Source organism: Ambystoma mexicanum, chromosome 1p, assembly GCF_040938575.1.
Source record: "Ambystoma mexicanum isolate Mex_15411 chromosome 1p, UKY_AmexF1_1, whole genome shotgun sequence".
Taxonomy (NCBI): Eukaryota; Metazoa; Chordata; class Amphibia; order Caudata; family Ambystomatidae; genus Ambystoma; species Ambystoma mexicanum.
The window spans coordinates 262942295-262966376 of NC_090921.1; the positions used below are offsets into that span (position 1 = coordinate 262942295).

General features: G+C 46.8%; 1 protein-coding gene across 1 annotated transcript in view; it reads right to left on the minus strand.

Moving 5' to 3' along the window:
- Positions 1–24082, minus strand: part of LOC138568793 (diacylglycerol O-acyltransferase 2-like) — a 414612-nt gene that overhangs the window by 59778 nt on the left and 330752 nt on the right. The window contains exon 7 of the mRNA XM_069646568.1: positions 9690–9892. Coding sequence (XP_069502669.1) covers positions 9690–9892 — 203 coding nt within the window. The remainder of the gene's footprint in view (positions 1–9689; positions 9893–24082) is intronic.

Here is a 24082-nt window from a genome sequence, read left to right on the forward strand (position 1 = left end):
CTACTTCAGACAGTGTACTCCTTGCTATGGTTTTCACTTGTCCCTCCCTCTCTCTCTCTCTTTCTCTCTCTCTCTCTCGCTCTCTGTTGTGCTACTCTCCACTCCTAGGCAATTCTCGTTTTGTCTCGTGTCTCCCTCTTGCACCCTTTGTCCTTCTGCACTGGGTGGTCTATGCCTGTTTTCTGATTCCCTAAACAGTTGTCATGGATTTTAAGTTGTTGCAATGCATGTCTTTACAATTTCAGGATATGTTTTCCAGTGGGATGCAGTGTATGCAGGCCAGGTGGGTACCCTGAGCAGGTATGTGAAGGGCACTCAGGGTGTCACTTGTGATGAGGTGTTCAGCGGGGAGTCTGGCACTTTGTGCATTCACTTTGATTTAACTTGTTTTGTGGGGCATGGGTCCAAGTTTATGGGTGATATGCTATGATAGGTTATTAATAAAGTGCTTAATACCCAGAGGTTTCTAAGCGCGGACCCGGTGATTGAACCTGTGTTGCTCTGTGTCGTCTTGCTTCCAAGGCGAGCATGCTGTACCTGAGCTATCCTCCCACAAGTGCTTGTGTCACATGGTGTTCTTATGGTCATGTGTCTGTGCATGCTGTTTTCGCACTCTTATCATAGTGCCAAAGGTTGTAGGATTGTAGTCATGGGTGGGTGATCTCTGTAAGGCATTTCTTGTTGAGTTGTCATGAGGGTGGCAGGGCCAGCTGGTTGTGGGCTGTGACACATGTTGATGGTTGTGGAGGTGTGTGCTTCATTGTACTTTTCACATGTGTATTGCCTGATACATGGCATCCCATCCCATACAATGATTCACTAATATTGATTCATGTACACGGAAGACACTATTTAGCCTTTATTGGTCAGGGTTCACCATTCTTGTTGTGCGGTCCAAAGAATAATCCACTGTGAGATACCAGAAGGTGCCTCCCCAACTAGTCCCCGGGGATCTGTCATTCAGGTGGCCAGGACACGGCCTTCGCTTTTGGATCCAGTGCCTGGGGGTGGATCAGTGCGGGACGATCACCTGGCTGAGATGTCTTTGGGAGTTGGAGTGGGACACCAGATGGTGAGACGCGGTATCCCCTTCCCTGTAACACCTTTACCCCATCCTACCCGGTAGGACATTTAGCAACTCTACCCGACCTCCCCTAGAACAACACAAACACTTTCACACAGACAGCCAGCCATGACAGAAAACAGACTAACACCCGAGCAGCATAGCTGACGTGTCCCAATGCAATGGTCAGGTGAGGAAATTACTGACCATCACACACACCTGACTTCCATTAAGCATCCCCACACGGATAAAAGGGATGCAAGAGAGCACACTCTGAGTGAGGCAAAGCACATGAGGAAACAGCAGTTTCGAAACAGCAGCTGAACTTGAGAAGAAAAATGGCAAAACAGAAGGGGATTGCAAAGAAAGAAGTTCCCTTGACCTTTTCGACAAGGAACTGTTACTTTCCAGAAACCTCAAGAATAGAAAGTATAAGACCAGGAAACCAGGCTGAAGAATCCTGAATTGTGTGTCGGAGATACCTGAGGCACACACGTGTCAATAATCAAGGCGGGGAGAAGCAGCAGCCACTGTGGTACCGACCTTGGCTCCAAGAATAAAGCAGTGTCAGTAAAATCAACACAGCCAGTGAGTTGGGGAGACCGATACAAGACCGGTCTGTGTTGGAGCCAAGGTTGCAAGCAGCAACATTGTATGGTGAGCACTGGAACAAGCATTGTTAAAACGTGTGATAAGAGAGGCAAGTAAAATTGAACAGCTGATGAGTGATTGATCTTTAAAAGCAAGATAAAATACCTTTGACAGAGTGGTCCAGCACCGCGTGGTGCTCAAGTTTCTGTAAGGTATCCATCTGAAAAGTGGCAAAAGTGAGGAAAAGATTCTATCAAGAAGAAAATGTGTAATTGTGAATTGAATTGGTCCTGTGTCTGATCAAGTAAAATCCTGCTCACAGTTGAAAGTCTTCATTTTGATGAAGTAGAGAAAGTTTGGAAAAGAAGATACATTTTGTCCGTGCCCATGCATGGTGCACCATTGGGATTACAGTGGCATATTGACAGCTGATGGGTGCATGTCAATGTTACCTTCCATTCAATTCACATTTGACCCAATGCAATCGAGTAGCAGTGAAGTCTGCATTACCTTGCACTTTCGAGTTGTCTGCTCCTTTTTGTGTGCATTTGTCTTTTGTCTCTGTTTCTCATTGCTTTGTCATGTCTGCTTGTGAGTTTCATGCCAGTTACCTCGGTGCCCAGCCTTCCGGTCTGACATCTGCCTCTGTGAAGTGCTGGCTTCTGCAAGATCCTGTCTTCATTGCAATTGGTAAATATTTGGGTTCAGATGTCCTTGGGCTTCGCATCATTGGCTCCCCTGCCAGTAATCACAGCACTGTCCCAGTGCTACGCTGATGATGGCATGCCATGTCATGACATAGGAAACATTGCCAGGGTGATCCAGCCTTTTATTCGTCTCAGTGATATACATTTTGTGGGACCGATCATTTTCATGCTGACTGTTGCCAGATGCGTGTGTTGGGTATGTGCCATCAGCTTGATAATGGGGTAGGTGTGACATGGCCATTCATTGCATGGCACTCTGGGATTAAGGCAGTGTGTGGGTTTTGGTTGGGTGTTTGCCAGTGTGTGTGTTGGCTTTGCATGGAGTGTGCAGATCCGGCTGCCTGTGTGCCAAGACACATTTTGAGGAAAGGCATGTGAGTTGTTGTTTGCATTTTTTGCATGTCACTCGGGGGGGGCACACATAGTGCTGTATTTCGGGTGCATAGATGTGGTTGCTGCACTCACATTGATTTGTCTTTCTGTGCAGATCCATTTGTCATGATGTGATGGGTGATGGGATTGAGGGAATACCTGCAGGTGTCTGCTAGCAAAGGAAACAGGTCAGATGTGCATTTCTTGCTTTGATGTCACTGAGTATTGTGTGCATTATTGTGGCCAGGGAATGGATTGGCCTGTGTACATGTTTTCTGTTGTTTAACACACATTGTGGGACCAGGGATTTCCTTGCAGGGCTAATTGGCTTCAAGATAGTACTTCGCCTTTCTACTTGTGGTCTCATGTGTGTGGTTTGGTGTCTACATGCAGTACACTTGTCCATGTGACAGTCGTCAGGGAGTTTATTTATTGTCAGGTGTTGTTTTTGGTGTACTACACGTACATGTACACTGTTATTTGCAATTGCTGTGACTGTGTTGGTGAATGGTGCAGTGCCATACTGCTTATGGTCACAACTCATTGTTTTTGCTATTGAATGGCTACGTTACTTGCTGCATATCTGACTTTGTCCAATTGGGTGTGTCAATCACTTTGCCTCATTTGTCAATTGTTTCCTGTCCAGTGCGTGTTTTGATATGGGATGCATTGTCTCCATATTGGCTGTATGTATGTCACATATGGATCCTCTCACCACTGCTTTTGTGCTCACAGAAACAAGAATGCATGTGTGCCTGTCATGCACATTCTCACACAGGTGTGCAACCCTATTTCATTGGGCTTATGGGGATTGGTGGAAATGATACTTTTGGAGCCCATGAATGCCTAGCTTCTCATAATTGATGTTTGGCACATTGATGTATTTATCTGTGGCAACACATATTTTGGATGATATTTCTTTGGGACATTAGTGATGTTTTTGTGCTTTAGGAGTGGTTTCACTCCATGTTTACCGTGGTGCTGGTGGCATAGTCCCACTTACATGTCTTTCATTTGGCCACACTTTGTGTATGGTGTTTTATGTCTAATGGATACACACAATTTTGCCCTCCCAGGGAAACAATCTCAGGATGTTTTTGTGGGTACGGAATATCATTGAATGGCACCTGGGATGTGTCTTGATCGTGTGCACTCCACATGGGCACAATTTTAGGTAAAGTGGGATTGCACCAGCTGGGTACGTGCAACCTCTCCACGTGCCCTTTGGTCAGCCATGCACAAGGGTCAAGCCTGTGGGTAGCATGTCCACTGGGACGCCATGCCATGTGGCCACATTGTGCAGGACGCATGATCCTGCACACAACTGGTGGTGCATATAGCAGCACACCAGCAGAGTGGTCAAGAAAGCTGAAACAGTACTTAAGCACTCCAAATGTGTGCTCCACTATGCCCCTAGTCGCTGCATGGGTAGTATTGTACCTTACCTCAGCTGGTGTGGTGGGATTCCATATGGGCTTCATCATGAATGTGCTCAGCGGGTAGGCACTGTCCTCTGTAAATATGTACATGGTTGGTATTAACATTTGTTGTTAGTGTCTATTGGTAAGTGTGCAACGTGCATGCATATGCGTATCTTTTCATACTCACCAATGAGCCATGCGTTCCCTTGCTTGCCAGCTACCAGGTTCCGGGGTAGTGGTGAAATCCAGAATATATAACTGTCATGTGTGCTTCCTGGATAGTTTGCATACACTTCAATTATGATGCCCTTGGCATCACACACAACCTGAAAATTGATTGAGTGCCAATGTTTGCAGTTGTGGTATATGTGCTCTGTCAAACTGGGGGAATGTAGAGCAACATGGGTGACATCTATTGCACCAAGCAGCACTTGTTGGAAGTGTGCCACAGCATAGTAGTCCTGCATTACTATTTGCCTTTCTGCCGGTGTTCGTGGCATATAGATGTGGTGCATAGAAGGTTGTGTAGTTATGCATGCCAGCACCTGGTGTAGACAGTGTGACTGTGTGGCCTAGGAGATACCACCTACTGTGGCAGTGGTCCGCTGAAAGGTTCCAGTTGCCATGGAATGTAAGGCAGTGAGCACTTTTTGTAAGGGGCTAACGGCCTGGGAATACATGGTGGGTGATGTTAGCCCATCTTCCCACTCCCTGACGAGGTCTAGGATGATATGGGGGGTGTGGAGAGTTGGGATCTGTACCTGCCATAGACCTGGTCATCCGGTACCCCAAAGAGAGTGGTACGTGGGTTGAAGATCCGGGCCCTGGCCATCCTCCTCCTCCTGCGGTGTCCGTGCACGATCGTTCTGATAAATGCTGGATTGATAGTGGTTGGATACGTTTCATTTGGGGTGTATAGCATGCTTTATCTGCTATCAGGTGGCGGGAGTGTACCAGGATTTGCATTAACTTTTTTGCGACCCGACTTTCAGAGTTTGAATCCACAAATACGTGTTTATTTGCGCTGGTATGGGTGTGTGAATTTTTGACTGTGGACCGTTTCTCAACACACCGACATTTACACATGTTATTCCTCATTCTGCATGTTCGGCCCCCTATTTTGGTCACTGCGTAGGTGCAGCCCACACTCTGCTTGGAGTCCTGTGAAAGGCGTTCTTCCATTCGCAAAGACGTGCCGGGCCAGCGTAAAATCCATGCAAGTCCTGGAAAAGTGTCACGCGTTCAATTTTATGAAGCGCCGAACCACTGGCAGTGCTGGCAGTGCTGGGTTGGGGTCTATGCTGAGTCCTGTTGGTCTCTATCTGGGCCTGAAAAGAGTTCCATTATAGGCCTTTAATCTGAAAAGTTTGAAATACCAAAGTTTGAATCTGAAATCTCGAAAATTTAAATTTGAATATGCACTGTTTTATATAAATTACATTTATTTTATTTTATTTTTCCATTTATTTTATTGCTTATAATGTTGACCTAGCTCAAGAGCAGCAGAGTGATTTACAAGAGGAGGGTGTCAGGATTGGACTTGATATTAAATACAATATATGGGCTCTCAGTACCCACTTCTGTCCCAATTTAGCATTTACAGCCGAGTTGTGGTCAATGTCGCTCTCAGTGGTTTGTCATTACATTGTTACAATTGTAAGCATTGCCTTTGATGTATTTAGTCAGTGGCTTGGACGAGATATCAATGTCTTGTATAAATTGTAAAGATGATCTAAATCCCAAAGAGCCTGAGAGATTGAGCTCCAGAGCAGTGTCGCAGCTTTCAAAAAGGCCTCTAGGGACTACATTTTTGCTGCATAATCAATGATGCTGAATTATGATTTGTTATTTATGATGCACTTTCTCCAAAGCACTGTACATAGAACATTTTACATACAATTATCACCCATCCAAAGTTGGCATCTATTGATCGATCTGGGCAGAAGGAAAGGCTGAGTTGCCCTGGGCGGTATCGAACCTGTGACCTGCAGATCACACACATATTGCTGAAGCAAGCGAAAATATATTCGTGAAAATGTATTTCTTTGCTGTATTTTATTATTTCTGTTGTGTTTTTCTTCTGCTTCCCTCCTGACATCCGGCACTTCCTCTATACTATTAATTCAGGCTGCCCAACCTGTACACATGCATCTTACTTAATGTGACATTATAACGGGGGACCCTCCATTTCCTCATTTGCCTAAAATAATGTGTTCGTTCTTCCAGCCTTTCTTCGAAGAGTTTCTTTTAATAGTTAAATGAGCTGGCATTCCCCCCTACAACCACATGTCCGCGCCCTCTTAAATATTTTGATGGTTTCATTGATTTTTTGGGATGTTTTGAATTTTCTGTGGGTGCGGGCTGGGCAAGTCTGGGTTTAGTGTGCAGAATAAGACTGGGCTGTGGGCATGCCTGGCCTGTGTACAGAGTGTGCTTCTTGGCATTGTTGTGCTCTGGCTCGGGTTGGGCTCAAGGACTGGTTTCTGGGCAGGGTTGAAGCCCAGGTGGAGATGTACAGGCAGAGGTGACCACATGAAAAGATGGTAGGATGGTGTAGCTGGCATGGCTGTCGCTGGGCTGCTTGGGCTGAGGTGGGATAGGGATAGACCGGGCTCTGGTGGGGCATGCGATCTGGGCATGTGGATACGGTAAGTTGTTTCTCAGCATCACAATATGGCAGACAATGCACCCACCACTCTCAAATACCTCTGCTGAATCCCACTCAGCAGAAATCTCCCTTCACTGAGCCCTGCGCTCACTGCCTAATTCCCTAAGCATCTGCACTAAGGACTCTATTCACCCATTGGCACCCAATGCCATCCCTCCCCCAGGAAGCAGCAGTCACTGATTCGCCCATCCAAGAAACATGTACACACAGACCCTGCCCAAAAGGTTGACCAAAGTTACAGTAGATGCCAGTGGAAATGGACTAGGGGCAGTGTTGTCCCAAATTGATGAGACTGGCAGGGAGAGAACAATCAGCTATGCCTCTAGAGTGATTTCAGCCACAGAAAGCAGGTATTCTGTAATCGAAAAGGAATTACTAGCGTGCTCATGGGCTGTGAACTATTTTAGAAAGTACCTGTGGGGTTGCAGGTTTATCATACAAACTGACCACAAGCCTCTCATAGAGGTTCTTACTGTGAAGGGTATGTGTAGAGCCTTACCTAGGTTGGCTAGATTAAGTATCAAATTACAGGACTATCATTTCACGACAAGGTATGTACCAGGGAAGAGGAATGTGCTTGCTGACTATTTGTCACGGTTACCGTTGAAGAGTGTGGAAATGGAGTCAGAAAATAATGAAGAAACGGTGGCGGTTGTTCTTGAGGTGACCTCTGAGGAAAAGTGGTTGGATGAGAATGCTAAAGATGTGACTTTGCAAAAAATTGGATACTTTACAATTTTGGGTTGGCCAGAAAAGAGATCGGTTGATGAAGAATGTTTGAAGTTTTGGGAAGTAAAAGATGAAATATCCATGGAAGATGGATTTTTACTGAGGGGGAGTAAATTGATACCTCCAAAAGTGTTGTATGAGGAACTCATAGAGAAAGCACACCAAGGCCATTCAGGCATTACGGGGACTAAGAGTAATGTGCGGTCTGTATACTGGTGGCCAGGAATGGATCTATTAATTGAAAGATTTGTTAGAAATTGTTGGCCATGTCAAAACAGTGATAAGAGTTGTAAAAGTTTCAAGTCAGAACATGTTGTCATGGATAAAGGAGAAGCTCCCTGGATGAAGTTAGGTATTGATATTGTGGGACTGTATGCAAGAGTAATAGGGGAAAAAAGGTTTTTGATAGTTATGATTGACTATTACTCAAGTTGGGTGGAATTGAAAGCTGTCAAGAAGGTTGATTCGTGAGAGATAATCAAATTTCTTAAGGAAATTTTCAAGACAGAGGGTTTTCCCAAAACCATTATTAGTGATAATGGCGTTCAATTTAGAAGCAGGGAAGTTAGAGAGTTTGCCACAACACCAGGGATTAATTGGAAGTATTCTGCATTATATCATCCACAAACTAACGGATTAGTTGAGAGATGTAACAGGATGGTAGTGGAGACAGTGGAATTGGCTTTGAGAAACAACATGCCAGTGGATGAAGCACTAATGGAGAACCTGTGGAGTGTAAGGATGTCAGTTAAAAGAGGATTGGAGTTGTCTCCTTTTGAATTGATGAGGGGGAGAGCTCCCAACACGCTGCTTAGTCCAGAATAGGTCAATTACAGAAGAACACTAGAATCCAAAGAATTGAGAAATTGTAAACGCCAGGATGGTAAAACCAAGCTGTCATTAGGAGATAAGCACAGGATTGAAATTTCACCAGGTGATTTTGTGAGGATAAAACTAGGGCGCAGTGTTACGAAGGGTGATTCCAAATACAGCAAACCGGTTTGGGTTTTGCAAGTGTTCAGTAGGGCAGTTAGAGTTAGTGGTGGATCGGTATGGAACGTTGACAGGGTAAGCAAGTGGAATTGGAAGGTAAAGCATGGTAGTGGTGGTCATGTGAGACAGGATAGAAGATTTGGTGAATGGATCAGAGATGATGTAAGTGTTCAGAGGGGTAATGTAGAGGATGTGAACGTAGAGTTTGGTGTTGGATCCCAAGATGTGGTGGAAGGTGTATATTCAAGAGGAAATTTTAATGCTGAAACTGGTGGCCAAGATTTTGGCAACAATCATCAAGAAAGAGATCCAGGGGAAGGTGTGATACATCAGAGAAATCACTCTGGTACTGTTGCTGGAAGCAGGAGTGTTGTTGACAGTCACCAAGAAATTGGGATTTATGTTTTGTCTAGTGATAACATATTGCGCAAGTCAAGAGAAAAGAAGTTACCGTTTTGGTCCAGAGACTGTAACATGGGGAAGTAAAGTTATAAACCATTTGTTTCTCTTATTCCTTTTATAAACCATTTGTTTCTTTTGGATTTCTTTCCAACTACAAGTTGGTTTCAAGGTTGTATTATTTGTTGTTCTTCCTATACACATGTTCTATATGTATACTTCTAGTCAGTTAATAATTGGTGTATTACTATATTTGTGTTAATTGAAAGGGGGGTTGATGTAGTATTCTATGTATTCTATGTCAATCACTGTATTGTTATTATTGTCTCCTAGTGATGGTGTCCCTGCCTGCCCGCGAGATTAAGAATGTTTAGGTTTGAAGGGGATTCTAAGCGAGGGGGTAGAGAGGGACAGCTTGAAGAGAGTGTGAGCAGCAGTGCAGGGCGCCAGGTCCATTTAAGTAAATAAACCATCATTATTTACATGTATTCAGTCTCCCGGGCATACTTCACTTCCCCACCCTGTGGTCTATACTGCCACATTCCCTCACTTGGCATCTAATGCCCTGGATGTACCTTCCTCCTCTCCTACCCCTACACCTACCCCAAGAGAGAAGTACTCTCTCAGTAGCAACCCATCTCAGTAGTCTACCCCTCTACCTCAATCCTGTCCCTGTAGACCCTGCCACACACACAACATCTCTATTGCGCTCACACCCCAGTGCTCCCAATACAATCTGTACTCACACACAGTGGTGATGGGCCTGGCAAAAGGGTTCAGGCCCCAGCTGTTTGGGAAAAACACCCCTCTACCCTTGAGGAGGCAGGGTGCAAAGCCCACGTGCTTCTGGATCTTGAGTTGTAGGCTCCTGCCCCAGCTGCCTTCTTCAAAGACCACCTGCTCGAAGGTGTTGTTCTCGCCGAAGGAGTAAACCGGGACCAGGTCAGCACTGGAGGGGAAAACCGTGGAAAAGGAGACTGCATTAAGACGCGTGGAAGCTTTGCCACTGGATAAGCCAAGCATTCATGACACGCCTCTGATGTAAGACTATGACATTATTCTGAACCTTTGCTTGGAATTATCAATGCTCACTGGTAGACATTTGCCTTACAAATGTACAGACCCACAACATTTGCAATCCCTTGGCTCTGAAGGTTGCTTTTCCTATTAACACTTATTATTACAGTGCTGAGAAGAAGGAATCAAAGAACACTTCCTAAAAACGTGATGATATTTATTCAATGGTATTTTGTATTTAAAAGGACCAGAGTTTATATCATGAGAAATGTTTCTTTTTAAGGGCACAGTGGATCAAACGACATACTGTAGTTGGCTATCCATGCAAGTTAATCACTCCCCTTTGACATGCCAGCCTGCACTTTCCTAGTTCAGAAAACCAGCAGTGCTGACTCATCACTTCATCCTTCCGCAGTGGATAAATTGAGTATCGTTAAATTTGGTAGTGCTACCACCTGTTACAAGCATGAAATCTAGCTAGGTAGAGGAAAACCTAGGCTACAGTGACATCGAAATGTTCAATATTTTGGCATGCACAAAATAATAGGCCACAGAAACGGTATTGCACCAAAAGCTTGTAAATAAAAAGCCGAATGAACATTTAGTGCGCATTTGGCCCGGTTAAAAAAAGGTAGCCCATATTGCTGAACAAGGGGAGCAGGGGTTGCGGGGGTATCCCCCGTTCCCCTAGTTCGGCATTATGGGCTGCAGGGATTGCGAGGCTGCAAGGAACCTCTGCTACATACCAAATGCAGTAAAAATGATTTCACCAGGATAATAAAAGATTAGTGAAATGGAAAGCTGGCTTTTGAGCAAAGGTTTCCTTGTGTTCCAGTTTGCAATTTGACAGCAGGCTACATCTTACCCCATCCCATCCAATCTTTATTTTTAATACAATGCTGAGAGGTGGGGAAGCTAAAGATTTCAGTGGTAGAGCCAAGCCATTGCTGAGGCAGGGGGTCTGCCTTTACTCTAAGATACAAGCATGAGCTGGCACGGCAAAAGACCCATGAGTGGATTCATGCCTACACACAACCCAAACACCAGACCTGGCACTCTGTCTCCACACCAACACCGCTCACGAAATAACACCCTCATTAGGCATCCTGCCTCCCCACCAATACACATTACATAAATGGCTAATATTATAATTATTTATGGAGTAAGACATATGAGTGAAACGTTCCATACAGATAATTAAGGAAAATAACACACAGTGATCAAAAGTGATTTGCCCAGGATCACTTAAAGTCTGAATTGGGGAACACTGTGATTAGAGGCCTGGCCTCCTGGTTCCACTGGTTCCAAATTAATTCTCTTTTCCTATTACATTTTCCATATTAGAACCAACAAAACACTTTCTGCAAAGTTATTATTGATGGGCTCAACTAGTACATGTCTCAAAAAATCTGTCTTTCAAAGCACCAAGTCACATGAAAAATCAACCTGACAAAATATAAGAGAAGTTGTAATTGAAACATATGTTCATAAAGCAAGTATGCATCACTTTATTTAAACAAGAAAAGGTTTAAGCCAGTCTCGCAAATGAGTTCAGTGGCACTTAGGTCAGGCACAGATTTGAATAACAATCACTTAATCTGCAGACCTATCTTTCTAGATCAGAACCTCTGTCTCATTTACCCTATTTCCTTATACATCACCCTCAATGTTCTTCCCATGTACCACATCCTTGGTGTCCCTTCATGCCTTTCCTTAACATTAATTTCCAGTCCTCTGTTCCCCTTTTGCACCATCCCTTAGCCCCAACTCGATTCCCTTCCCTAACCCATCTCACCCCCTCCCTTTTGCCCATGTTGTTCGGTCACCAATTCCTCGTCACTCACCACCTTCCATTGCCCTGGCTCACGTGCAGATAGATGGTAGGCCATCTTTATTTGCTAGTCAACCTCTGCCAGACATGACAAGAAGCTGTGGTAATGGGCTTGCTAGCAATTGTAGCTATGTGGTCTGCACTTGGACAATGCAAAACAAAAGATGCCGAGTGGACTTGGCTTTCTTGTGATCATAAAAATGCTTTTTTTTGGAAGGTTGGGTGCATATTTCAATTCATGGAAGTAGAGTGGACTTCGAGGGGTGCCAGCCTGGAATCTGGTAGTGGAGCAGGAGTAAGAGTTGCCCATTATTTTTATTTGTGTTTTCAGGTAAGCACAGAAACTTCCCTTCAATACAGGGAGATAAGATTTTACCAAGTGCCATTGTCAAGGGGTAGGGGGCGTCTCTGATATCCCACCAACCAACCCTCACCACATTACCCATGCAATGTACCCATGGTCAGAATGAACCCTTATTCTGCATCAATAATTGCACAGTAGTGGTATGAGCTATGACTGTGCCTGCATATTCAAGGTTAAGGTGGAAAAGGCAGAAAACAATGTTTAAAAAACACCTTTTTATATTACCAATCGTGTAGGTGCTATTTCTGAAATATCTCCAGGGATATTCTAGCAATGGGAGAGGTGGTAACTTTCTCCAGAGTTATTTCATAAAAAAATACGCCAAACTCTGAATGACCTGCTTAGTTTGTAGTTTACTAATAAGTGATGTATGTTTTCAACTCTGGCCAAAAGTGAGAAGCACAAGCATCGGTTCCATGTGTTAATATCCCCGCAAGAATATCGCCATACAAGAATAGTGGCGTATTTTTGCAGCGATATTAACCCATTGTACCGCCACAACCTGTGCTCCCATTTACCCCAAAAAGTATCCCCACTAATAATATCACCTATGGACGTTAACGACGACCATATATATGGCGATATTATTGGTGGGGATAATATTACCTGACACCAAGCAATCCAACAACCATTTCTATAACGACCATACAGTAATATCCATTGGTGCTATTAAAATCTTGTTGTAATGAACTGACAAGCGATCAAGGAATTAATCAGAAGATAGGGGAATCATTCTTACAGAATGAAACAGAGAACACACTCTAACGAGATATGGACGATTACTTCCTTGACATGTAGGAGTCGAGATAAGCTGCTGAGGATAGTAACAGACCAAAGGTGTATGGCCGACAGTGGTAGATAACATTACCATCCAGATCACAGAATCTGTCCTTTTAAATATGAAAATTGCTGCTGGGTGGTACGCAGGGCCAATGCTATCACTAAGCAAGGTTAGGCGCTTTCCTATAAGTGCAAATGTTAGAGCGCCAACATGTTGCTTAAGGCATTTAACCTCCACTACGTTTAATTGTGCACTGCCTGTAGTGATAGCACCGGCCACGTCCACACTGTCTGCCGCCTGCAGGCAGAAGCTGGCCAGGCAGCATGGCACCAGGTGCCGAGAAGTTTGGGGCCGGGATCAGGGTCACGAGTGTGGACATGGGCGTGACAGCGCTGGCACCTGCGCATAAGCACGAACGCAGCACCGTCGCGGCACATGCTCCATTCCTGACATGAGTCTTTTGCGACTGCATCAGTGAATGCTGCTGTTAACGTCATCTTCTTTGGTCCACCGACCATCCGTCCAAAGTGGTGGCCTGCGTCTGCCGGCTGTCACCAGTGACCTGTTACAGCCTTGCACTAGCTGCAGGCCGGCTGCATCAGCCCTCTGCTGTGCGGTGCACCAGCACCCATCCTGGCGGCGGCCCCTGTTCTGAGAGCAGCCCTGCTGTGCTGAGAGTGACACATTGTCCGACGCAGGTGAGGTGCTGTGCGCTGGAATACAATTTGAATTCATTCCTGACTGGAACTTAACTACTTTCGTCACGTTTGCATTCTTTCCTCCCGGCTGCCTCTCCTCTTATCGCACCCTCAAAGCTGTGAGGTTTTGCTTGTTGAAATGATGATGAGTCTGGAATGCAGCACGTGTCCTGCCTGCGCGGACTACTGCTGAAACTATGGTGCAAGCCCTGGCCCCCCAACACTCTTATGCAATTAAATGTTATGCTGATCAGATAATGTTTTGCCTGGCTGGCAGTGGTTGCAGGCCCTCTGCAAGTATCTCTGTACTGGGTTGAGAGCTGTGGTATTTCCTGCGCGCAATTAACTGACTAAATAGCTATCCAGATTTTCATATCCACTGGCCATATTGCACAACCAGGGAGCCTGCCACTGCTTCGCCAGTGTATGACTCTCACTGTGTTGTAATGATGCCACTTCCAGCCTATCCCATGCCCACACAAAAGCCCCCCACTATTGGCTTTGCCAATGCTGGTTTAAACTGGTAGCGCTTTGCAAGGATGAACATTTCGCAGCTTCTGCTCTCTCTTCTTGAACAATTGTAGTTTGGAATGAGAAGCGTGGACTGGCACAGAAATATATGTTTTGATAACGAACTGCACCTGTAAAGATTTGCATACGAATAAAACTAACAATTTCCCAAACGTCGTTTTTCAGACCTGCCACACATCGATGTCTCCAGAACCACAGTGCTCGACACGGGCTCTGCTGATCTCCCCACACATCACCTGTGACAGTGTCGGGTGAACCAGCAGCAGTAGAACTATGTGCTCTCTTTCTCTACAGTCTGTCACATAGGATGGGTCTCCCTTGTAGGTAAAAACTCTTCTTTCCGTATTGGAGGGATTTGTGCCTGGATAAAGAGAGCTTTAGGCTTCCTCAAATTGAAAAAGAAAGCTATCGGACTGGCCTTCAGGGTATTACAAGGGTTAAGGCCACGGTCTAAGCCTCTAGGGCTCGTATGAGCAGATGGGCCAATGGGGTGGAAAGGTCCTGGGCCCCCGAGACCACCCAGCGAAGTGGCAATGAGGCGAGGGGATCCTCTCCATGCCCCCCTCAGGTTCCACATCCAGAGGCTCAGGGTTCGACCTGGCACTCAAAATCCCTGCCCTGATAATTCCCGGAAACAGGCAGGGATTTAGTCACATGCCCCATTGTGTTTTTGTTCCTTCTGTGACTGGCGCATGCATGTTCCCTACTGGCCCCCAGCACAGTGTCAGATGTCATTGCAGGAGATCAACAGACGATTTGAAGCCAAGGTATTAGTTCACCTTCAATTGATGCAACACAACAGGGGATTGTGATCAATTAGCATAGATGGTAGAATTTGGGTGGGGTCCCCTGGAGGTTGATGGGGGTTTGTGGGTGTGATCCCACAAACATCACCACAAGTTAGAGGGAGCTGTGCAGTGCTGAAATGCATTATAGATTTCATCACTGGACAGGGGTTAACAATTGAAAATGGGGGTTGGGGACGGGGTTGTCTGTAGGGGAACCCCTGGGGTTTGGGGGGTTCCCCACAATAAACAATAAATACCCCACGTTACAGGGAGCTGCTCAGTGTTGAAAATATAGTTTTCAGCACTGGACAGCTCCCTGTAACGTTAAAACGGACTGCATATTTCATCGAATTTCCATGCCAAAAAATGGAAACGTTTATATAACGAAATCTATGAACGGGTTTTGGTGCATAAACACTTTTTCGTTGATAATATTTAGGTGGATTTCATTTTCGGTGCTAAACTTTCGATGTAAAGACTATGAACCAGAAATACCTGGCACCAACACCCTTGGTACCGTGGGCCAGCAAGACTGTTGCTAGGCACCACTGTTTCACTGGTCGGACGCCAGGCTTAGCAAACTTTTCATCCCAGTGCCGTGTTGTTGGTCCTGGTCAGCTGTTTTTTTCTTCTAAGCCTTCAGCTGCCAACTGGCCTGTCTCCATCACTGTATGATTCTGCTTAAGGGACAAGCTTGTGGAGGCTTTTCCACACTCTTCTCCTCTTAGTTCCTTTCCACCTTATCCCTCTTCTCCCTTTCTGTCTTTCTCTCAATACAGCTTTCTTTGATCCTTCCCTCCCCCCAAGTCTCTGCCATCCTAGCGATTGCTCCATGAAGCTAGTTCCTTCTTGAACACTCCACCTTTCCATTCTGTTCTGGGCCACATTTCTCTACTACCGTCTCCAAATCTCTCTCTCCTCCCCATTGTTCTTCTTAATTTCATTTGCCTTGTATCTTACACGTTCCCTTCTTGAACCCTCAATTCACTGCTTCCTGTTTTCTTGTCCCTCCTCTGGTCGCTCCTTTCTTCACCACCACGCATATTCACACTTAACCTTTCCATCCCTGAACTACATTCTCACCTCCACTCCTGTTCCTCCTCTGCTCTTTTCCCCTGCTCTTTCCTCTCCCACTCTCCACCTTTGCCTCATTCTCTGTATGCCTTCCCTCCACTTCACACTGCACACAGTACAGACTCCCATGGTATTTCTCGGCTCCAGTCCCCTTTCATGCCAGCAGGGCATTTGGTCTGGGTTCTTCAATTGGGTAAAAGTGTTCAGCTATGATGGTGGTATTAAGTTATAGATCAATACTTATTTGAACTACAGAATCAGCAGGTGAGAGGTTTGTTTGTGGTGCCCCCGCGAGTGTGCAATATAAGCAGTTCAAATTGGGGCTGTTGCCCTCTGGGGGTAACACCCACCTGCATTTAAACCTTGCCCAAATGCGATGGTGACCTCTCAGGATGCGGCGGGTCCTTAAGAATGTTCTTCCAGGGACTTGTCTAACGGCACCAAAACCGTCACAGTGGCGCTTCAAAGTGGGCCCAAAAGTAGATCAGCAGGAGCACAGGTCGTTTGTAGTCATTAACCCCAGGTGAAATTAGGTCTTTAAGCGCACTGAATGCTCATCTGCACCGCAGCCTTCATAAGGCCTGTGGAGCTTCAGAATAAGCCAGACATCTTGTGCTGGCCCTTGTGCGGCCCCGCCTCAGGAACTTTGAATAAAACTAGGGATTTCGGACTTAGGACAATAGATCCTTTAGACTAGGCCCTCTCCACTGCGTACCTCGTTCCAGCCCTGGAACTCCTATGCTTTGACTGCCTTTCCTCTGATAATTTGTTATTCATATAGCGATTTTGCTCTACATTGAACATATTTAGATACAATTATCACCCAACCAAAGCTGGTACTCATTTATTGACCTCAGAAGGATGAAATGCTGAGTTCACCATGCTGAGATTCCAACATGCACCTGCAGATCCCACGCAGATCCCACATCGATCACAGCAGCGAGCGTTCAAGCCTTTCAGGATTACGTATATGTTTTAGTTGCATTTCTAGGAGGCTCTCTAGATGATTATCCAATCCCGTTCCCAAAAAACTATTACCCAACAGCCTTCAGGATGAAACTATGGGGTTTGGGGGAGGAGAATTTCAATAGCCTAGGTAATTTTTAAACGTATTCATAAAATTGGTAGATAGCTGCCACAAATCTGTTTTTTCTACAGTTTATCGCATTGGATGGAAGAGGACTTTGTGGCACTGTTACATTGAACCATGCCCTCATGCGCAAGTATATGATGGAGTAGGAGGTGCTGTACCAATAATGCTGCCCCCAAAATTTTGCATATTCTTAACGCAAGGATGTTAGACTGACCAAATGCTATTTTAGAAAGACACTCCAGGGGACGGTAGAGGGAAAGCTGCAAAGTTGTCAACAACTTGATAATGCATTGCAATTCTCTCCCAACCACCCTTGTGCTCCATCCCACCCGCCCACAATGTAGAGATATTTCTTTTTAATGACTTTATTGATTGAATGCGGTTATATTGGGGATTTGTCTTAAAAGGTGAAACTTCCCTTTATATAATTTTATTTATTTATTTAACATTTATTAAGCGCTCACACAGCCCGCAGGCATTGAGGCGCTGTTACAGGAATTGTTTGTTTTTCTTCGTTGCATAATTGTGTTTTTTTTGTCTTAGTTACGTATTTATAACGCGCGTAAACACTCAGAGGTTTCTAAGCGCGGACCCAGGGATCGAACCTGTTGTTGCTTCGTGTCGTCTTTCTTCCAAGACGCGCACGCTGCCGCTGAGCTATCCTCCCTTAGCATAATGAGTTTACAACATCACTACAGCAATGTAAGTTCTGGCGTTTCTGCAGGAGGTGTGTTATGGGGCTAACTCTGGGAGTGGGAAAGGTTGCTTTGGAGCAATGCTAATGAGTGCAGATATGAGAAGATAGGGCTCTCTGTGGTGTGCACGTTTTATACATGTCATGCCACAGTAAGCAATGGCTATGTGTGTATGTTTTCCTAGAAACCTGGGCAGAACACTGGATTGTTAACTTTTATTTAATGGAAGCTTGAGTAATCCATTGGGTTTATCTTTTTCAGCCTGCGTTCATCATGTCAAATGGAAAAAACTGTCTGGGTCACAGTATAGTAGAATCAGAAAAAAAGGGAAAAAGCAAAACAAGAAGAGTGTTTTCTTAAGTATTTTCGAGGTGGTCCACTGCAAGATCGTGATGAAGATTGCTCAAAGGATCCACCTGACACAGAAGGTGAGATGGCAGATATAGCTACTGAATCACAAGTGGAAGAAGAATTGGATGTGCAAATTCTCAATGAAGAAAGTGAACCAAATGAACAATTTGCAGGTTGCAGATTTGAGAAGATGTGAAAGTGCTGCTGTCTCCATCAGTATGAGCTATAGTGATCCTGCCACCTGGGTCAATGTTACCTCCAAAAGCAGTGACCATGTCTGACAAATCCTGTAAGGATAGGTCATGCAGTCTCTTTTCCTTAAAGATAGAAACAAAAGAAGGAAGGTTTTCCTCAAATATTTACAAAAAGAGGCTTCCCAACGGAGATAATGTGCACCGTCAGTGGCTACAGTATTCCACATAAGACCCTCATTACGACCCTTGCGGAAATCAACCGACCGGACCGCCATAGCGTAAATAGCTTTTCCGCCATTGCACGATGGAGCAAAGTGCGGCTCATTCCGACCCATCGGGCACGAGCACCACGCCATGGCGGAAGTGCAAAGTCCGCGATGGCGGAAATGACCCCAAAACGGCCCACACCGCCGCCGTACGGCGCCCTAGGTGCAATACCGCCACCCATCTTAGCGGACACTGCAGTGAGCGCCAACCGGAAAGTACGGTGACCGTAAATATACGGAAACGGAAGTAAAAGCATGGTCCCGGAACGGGAAACATCACGCCGTACACCTATAAAACCACAAATTCCACACAACCATAAAAAATACTACCCTGAGACACATCCCAACCCGTCATCCACCCTAGTGAAACCAAGAAAAATGGGAAAAGTAGCGAAGAAAGCGTGCGACCGCAAGCGGCAGGTCCACTTCTCCCGTGAGGAACTCACGGTGCTCACGGAGACCCTCCAGGAGAATGCTGCCGTCGTCTTCTCCACGCAAATGACCAGGACGGCACTTGCGAACAAGAAGGCCATATGGGCCCTGGTGGCACAGCGTGGAAGTGCGGTGGGGACCGCACCCCGCAACCCACAGCAATGCAGAAAGCGATGGGACGACCTGCGGATACGCGTCCGTAGCATACTTTCTGCCAACCGCAACATTGCCACAGCTACCGGGGGAGGATCGGAATCACCCATCAAGTTGACCCCCTGGGAAGAAATCTGTGCCTCCACCATTGGAATGGAGAGCATAGAGGGAGTCGGAGGGATGGAGAAAGGAGTGCAGACATCCGAAGATTCAGGTAGGTGTCCCAAATAAAACAATGCCAAAACCACAATGTCCAATCATGTGAAGTACCACGTGCCCACATAGTGCAACAGGAACACATGTCCAGGAGAACGTCCACATACATAGGCCTGATAGCACACTTTAAAACTCACATCAAATACATAAATAATTAAAAATCCTAAAAACACCCTCTACACGTGCAGCAGGCACACCCTAACTGCAGGCTGCCAAACAACTGCACCCTCACTCCACACACAAATGAAACCACCTCCAAGGCCCCGACCCAAATCACCCTCAGGTACCACCCCAATGCATGTGATACATTGCCATTCCAATTCCCACAGACCCATTAATAACGCTCGCCCTCCTTTACTCCAACACAGGGTCCGATCCAAACGACGAGCTCCAGGACACCCCTACCAGCACACCTGCAAAGAGGGCCAAGACCAACGGCCAAAGACCCTCCACCTCAGCTGCACGGATCAAGACACGGCAGCAGCACAAATCAAGTGACAGCACACAGGAGGGAACTCCAACAGGCACCCCAGCAGCCAGCATGCCCACAACACCACCACCACAGGTCCCCCCAATGGATGCCACAGTAGGCACTGCTTCTGGTGGCAGCAGCACCATAGGTGATACTGCATTAATGGCAGCATGCTCCGACACAGAAAACGGGGATGTCGAAGTTAGATCCATCCATGACCTGTCTCAATCCCCCTGTCTTTTCCATCCCGTACACCATGAGGATACCACGCAGGGGCACCCACAAGACGACGACTGGCCATCCCCCACAAGCCCTGTGGCAAGGCAACATGAGGTGATCAGCCCCTCTGTGACACCACCGCAAATGGCCATGGCCCAGCAGAGGCAACAGTCCCTCGACCAGTTAATCGTGCAACAGCAGCAACTGGCCACGCTCCTCAAGGACCATGCCGATGAATGTGGGGGCACTAAGGCAGACATAGAAACATCAACTGAGACACTGAGGGCAGAAATGGAGAGAAGTACAGAGACACTAAGGGCACAAATGGAGAGTAGCACCGAGAGCCTGAGAGTACAAATGGAGAGTAGCACCGAGAGCCTGAGAGTACAAATGGAGAGTAGCACCGAGAGCCTGAGAGTACAAATGGAGAGAAGCACCGAGAGCCTGAGGGGGGAACTGCATGCGACGTCCAAAGACGTATGTGCCGAACTTGCCGCAGTGCGCCGTGTGCTCACTGAGCTCTCACAAACCCTTAGGGACATGCATGGACGTGAGCAGGCAGAGACATCATCCGTTGCAAGTTCCGTCCAGGGCAGCCCCCAACGTAGATCTGGGAGGAACCTGCGCTCCACAGGCAGGGGTGCCCCTGATACCCGCAGAGGGGGCTTGCAATAGCGACAGCCCACTGACAATGAGCATCTTTGGACACTGGTGTTCGGGGGGGAGGTAGGAGGGTGGAGGGGGTGTGTTGGGCTCACTTGGGTGGCGGGTCGATAGGGTGTTTAACATGATATCACATATGCCATAAACAATGCACGATCATGCAATGAGATGTGTGGACATTGATCTTTGTGTACGAGGCCATTATAGGCGTACAGTCCATATTGTGCATGTCCCAGACACACACAGTGCCACGAGTCCCGTGTCCATGTATCAGCCACCAGGCGTGAGTGCTAGAAGCATGCATCTATGAGATGCTGACGAATGTCACGGCCCTCCTGTGCCTCGCAGACTCCTTGAGGTGCTGCCACATCCCCACCCTCATCATGACCATCATCAGGTGCTTGCAGTTCTGCGTCAGGGGGCATGGGCACATTTCTACGTACGCACATGTTGTGGAGCATGACACATGCCATGACGATCTTTGCAACCTTCACATGGCGGTACAGGAGTGCCCCGCCAGACCTGCTGAGGCAGCGGAAACGAGTCTTCAGTAGGCCGAATGCCTGTTCTATGACTACACGGGTACGTGAGTGGGCATGGTTGTAGTCCTCCTCATGCTGGTCCCGTGGGTTCCGGACTGGTGTGAGGAGCCATCTCTTCAGTGGATACCCGGCATCACCTGTATGTGGACAGGAAAGGAATATTGAGGAATGCCATTGCTACGTACGCACCCCCCCCCCCTTCCTGCCAGGTCATTGCCGCATCACATACCCCACATCATCATGCATGAAATGAGACTCACTGAGTAGCCAGGATCTGTTCCCTGCATGTCGCTCCATGTAGCGTGGTATAGTAGAGTTCCTCAAGACCATAGAATCATGGGTTGATCCAGGGAATCTGGCACAACAATGTGTAATGATCCTGTTGGAGTCACACACCATTTGTACATTCAGGGAATGAAATTGTTTTCGGTTGCGGTACTGGGCCTCCATGGCATATGGGACGACCAATTCCACATGGGTGCAGTCGATGGCACCAATGCAACCCGGTATGCCGGCAAGTGCATGGAATCCCACTTTTGTGTTGGTAATTTCCTGCTCCGAGCGTGGTAGAGAGATGTAGTCGTCTGCTTGCTTCAGGAGGGCATCGAGCACTTGCAATAGTGTCCGTGAGAACAGTGGCTGTGATATGCCATGCAACTGTCCGACTGTGTGCTGGTAGGTGCCTGTGGCCAGGAAGTGGAGTACAGACACCACCTTCAGTAGGGGTGGGATGGCGGTTGGGCTATCTATCATGCTGACAAGGTCAGCCTGTGTCATGTCCACAATGGCGGTTATGGTGTCCCGGTCCAAACGGTAGAGGGTGTGGATCTGCTCATCAGTGAGGTTGAACGGATGTGCTCGGAGGCGTGGGATTGCGGGCTGCCTGCGTGGTGGTAGTGGCTGTGCTGGCGGCCCTTGCTGGCCCTGCCTTGCCCTCCTCCTCCTCCTGCGTCTCCGCCGTGCGGCCGGTAGTAGTTGGTGTTCGTCTTCTTCCTGAAGTTGGAGTACTTGCAGTGCTATCAGGTCCCCTAGGGCCAACATGGCTAGTCCTGCCGGTAGCATTTCGGAGTGGGTGTGGTTGTGGGAGGAGACTGGGTGTGCAATTTATGTGTTTTCAGGCTGTATGGCCTCCACCTGTGGTGATTCATTCCACCTGTGCAAGCTGCACTCCACTTTGGGTGAGCACGTCCCGCACACAACGCTGCAATTCGACGAATGGCATCTTGCTATTGCAATCATGTATTTGTACCCGATGGCAGTGTAACATTGGTTGATATGTTCATTCGGCTATGGTCCCATTGTTTCACATACAATCTTTGCAGTCGCGAACAGACTTGTGAAGGGTCAGTGGAACGTAGTACTCGAGTAACGGTGGACCCTCATGCAACACTGTACCGAGTTTCACCGACGGGCGGGGCGTTCCATTTGTGAGTGAAGGCAGTTGCCATTTTCACACACAGCCGCACTAGATGGATTAATTTGTGGTTTCAAGCGGCCACAGATGCCTTTTCGACGTGATGTTGCAAATGAGGAATTCGAAGGGCGGCGCTTTCGGTTTTCAGCTAGCGGCGAGGAGATGCCCACAGGTCTGACTGCAAATATAACGTTCTATTGTTCAATGTCCTTGGGACAGGGGCCATGGCGAGGATGCAATGATTGATATGAATAGTATGGGATGCGCAATAGCGACGTGGGCGATGAGGCCGGACGTTCCCAAATACATGTTACTTCACAACACTGGAATTACGGGCTGGGGCACAGTGGATTTTGCAGGCTGCATAACGCACAGACTCAATGGAAATTTCACATGTTATGTGAGTATGGAAACAGGCGTTTTCATTACGGGATGAGGGTATGATGTATGGATGCATGGACAGATGATTTGATACAGAGTTTGCCATGTACAGGGCTTCTTGGAATCTATCCGCCTCCCCTGCGCTATGTGATGCAGGGCTGCCATAGTGGGGCCATCGTCTATCTGGCCTTGTTGAGCCCTCCCTGTCTCGACGCGCCTTCAGACACTTGTGTCTATGCACGTTACCAATCCCATCTGATGGATTCTGTTTTAACAGACGCATGCACAGGTACACTCGTTTGTGATAGTGTTTTCACCTCGATATAGATAGTTATGATTCGCAAGTGGTTTTTGGGTGGTGATGATCCTTTGGAGTGGGCTAGCATGCATATGGCTGTGGATTTGGTGTGATCATTGAAGTGAGTAATTCAAATGTAGTTCTGATGGCCATACTATTCTTTTTCATTTCATTTGGTTGACAGGTATCTCCTCCCCTTTTGCCACTGCCATCTGTATGCCACTCCTGCAGATGGATTTTACTCCCGACACCTGCTGCTTCGTGTTAATCAGTGGAGCAGCATTACGATCTTATGGGACGATCGCCAATGGGCCACATGCCCTTATGCAGTACTAGTGGCTAGGAGCAACATTTCGGCCTTTCAGCTGGACTAGTGCCTCCCTATTGGGACGGCCCTGCGGTTCTAGGCGCTTCCATGTTGCCTTTTCGTACGGGAATGTAGCCCCTGTGTACCATGAAGGAACAGGGCGTCACACAAGAAGTAGCTGGTCATTTATTGCGGATGCAGCCCACGATAATGAAATATATTTTGGAGTTCATGGCCTAATGGCTGTATGGGCTTGGTGAATTTGTTGTGCATTAAATTTCTATTCTGATATGAACCGTGTAGCGTTCTTCTTTGCGAGTGATGTGGCATATTCCTATTTGGGGAGCGATGTATTGTGA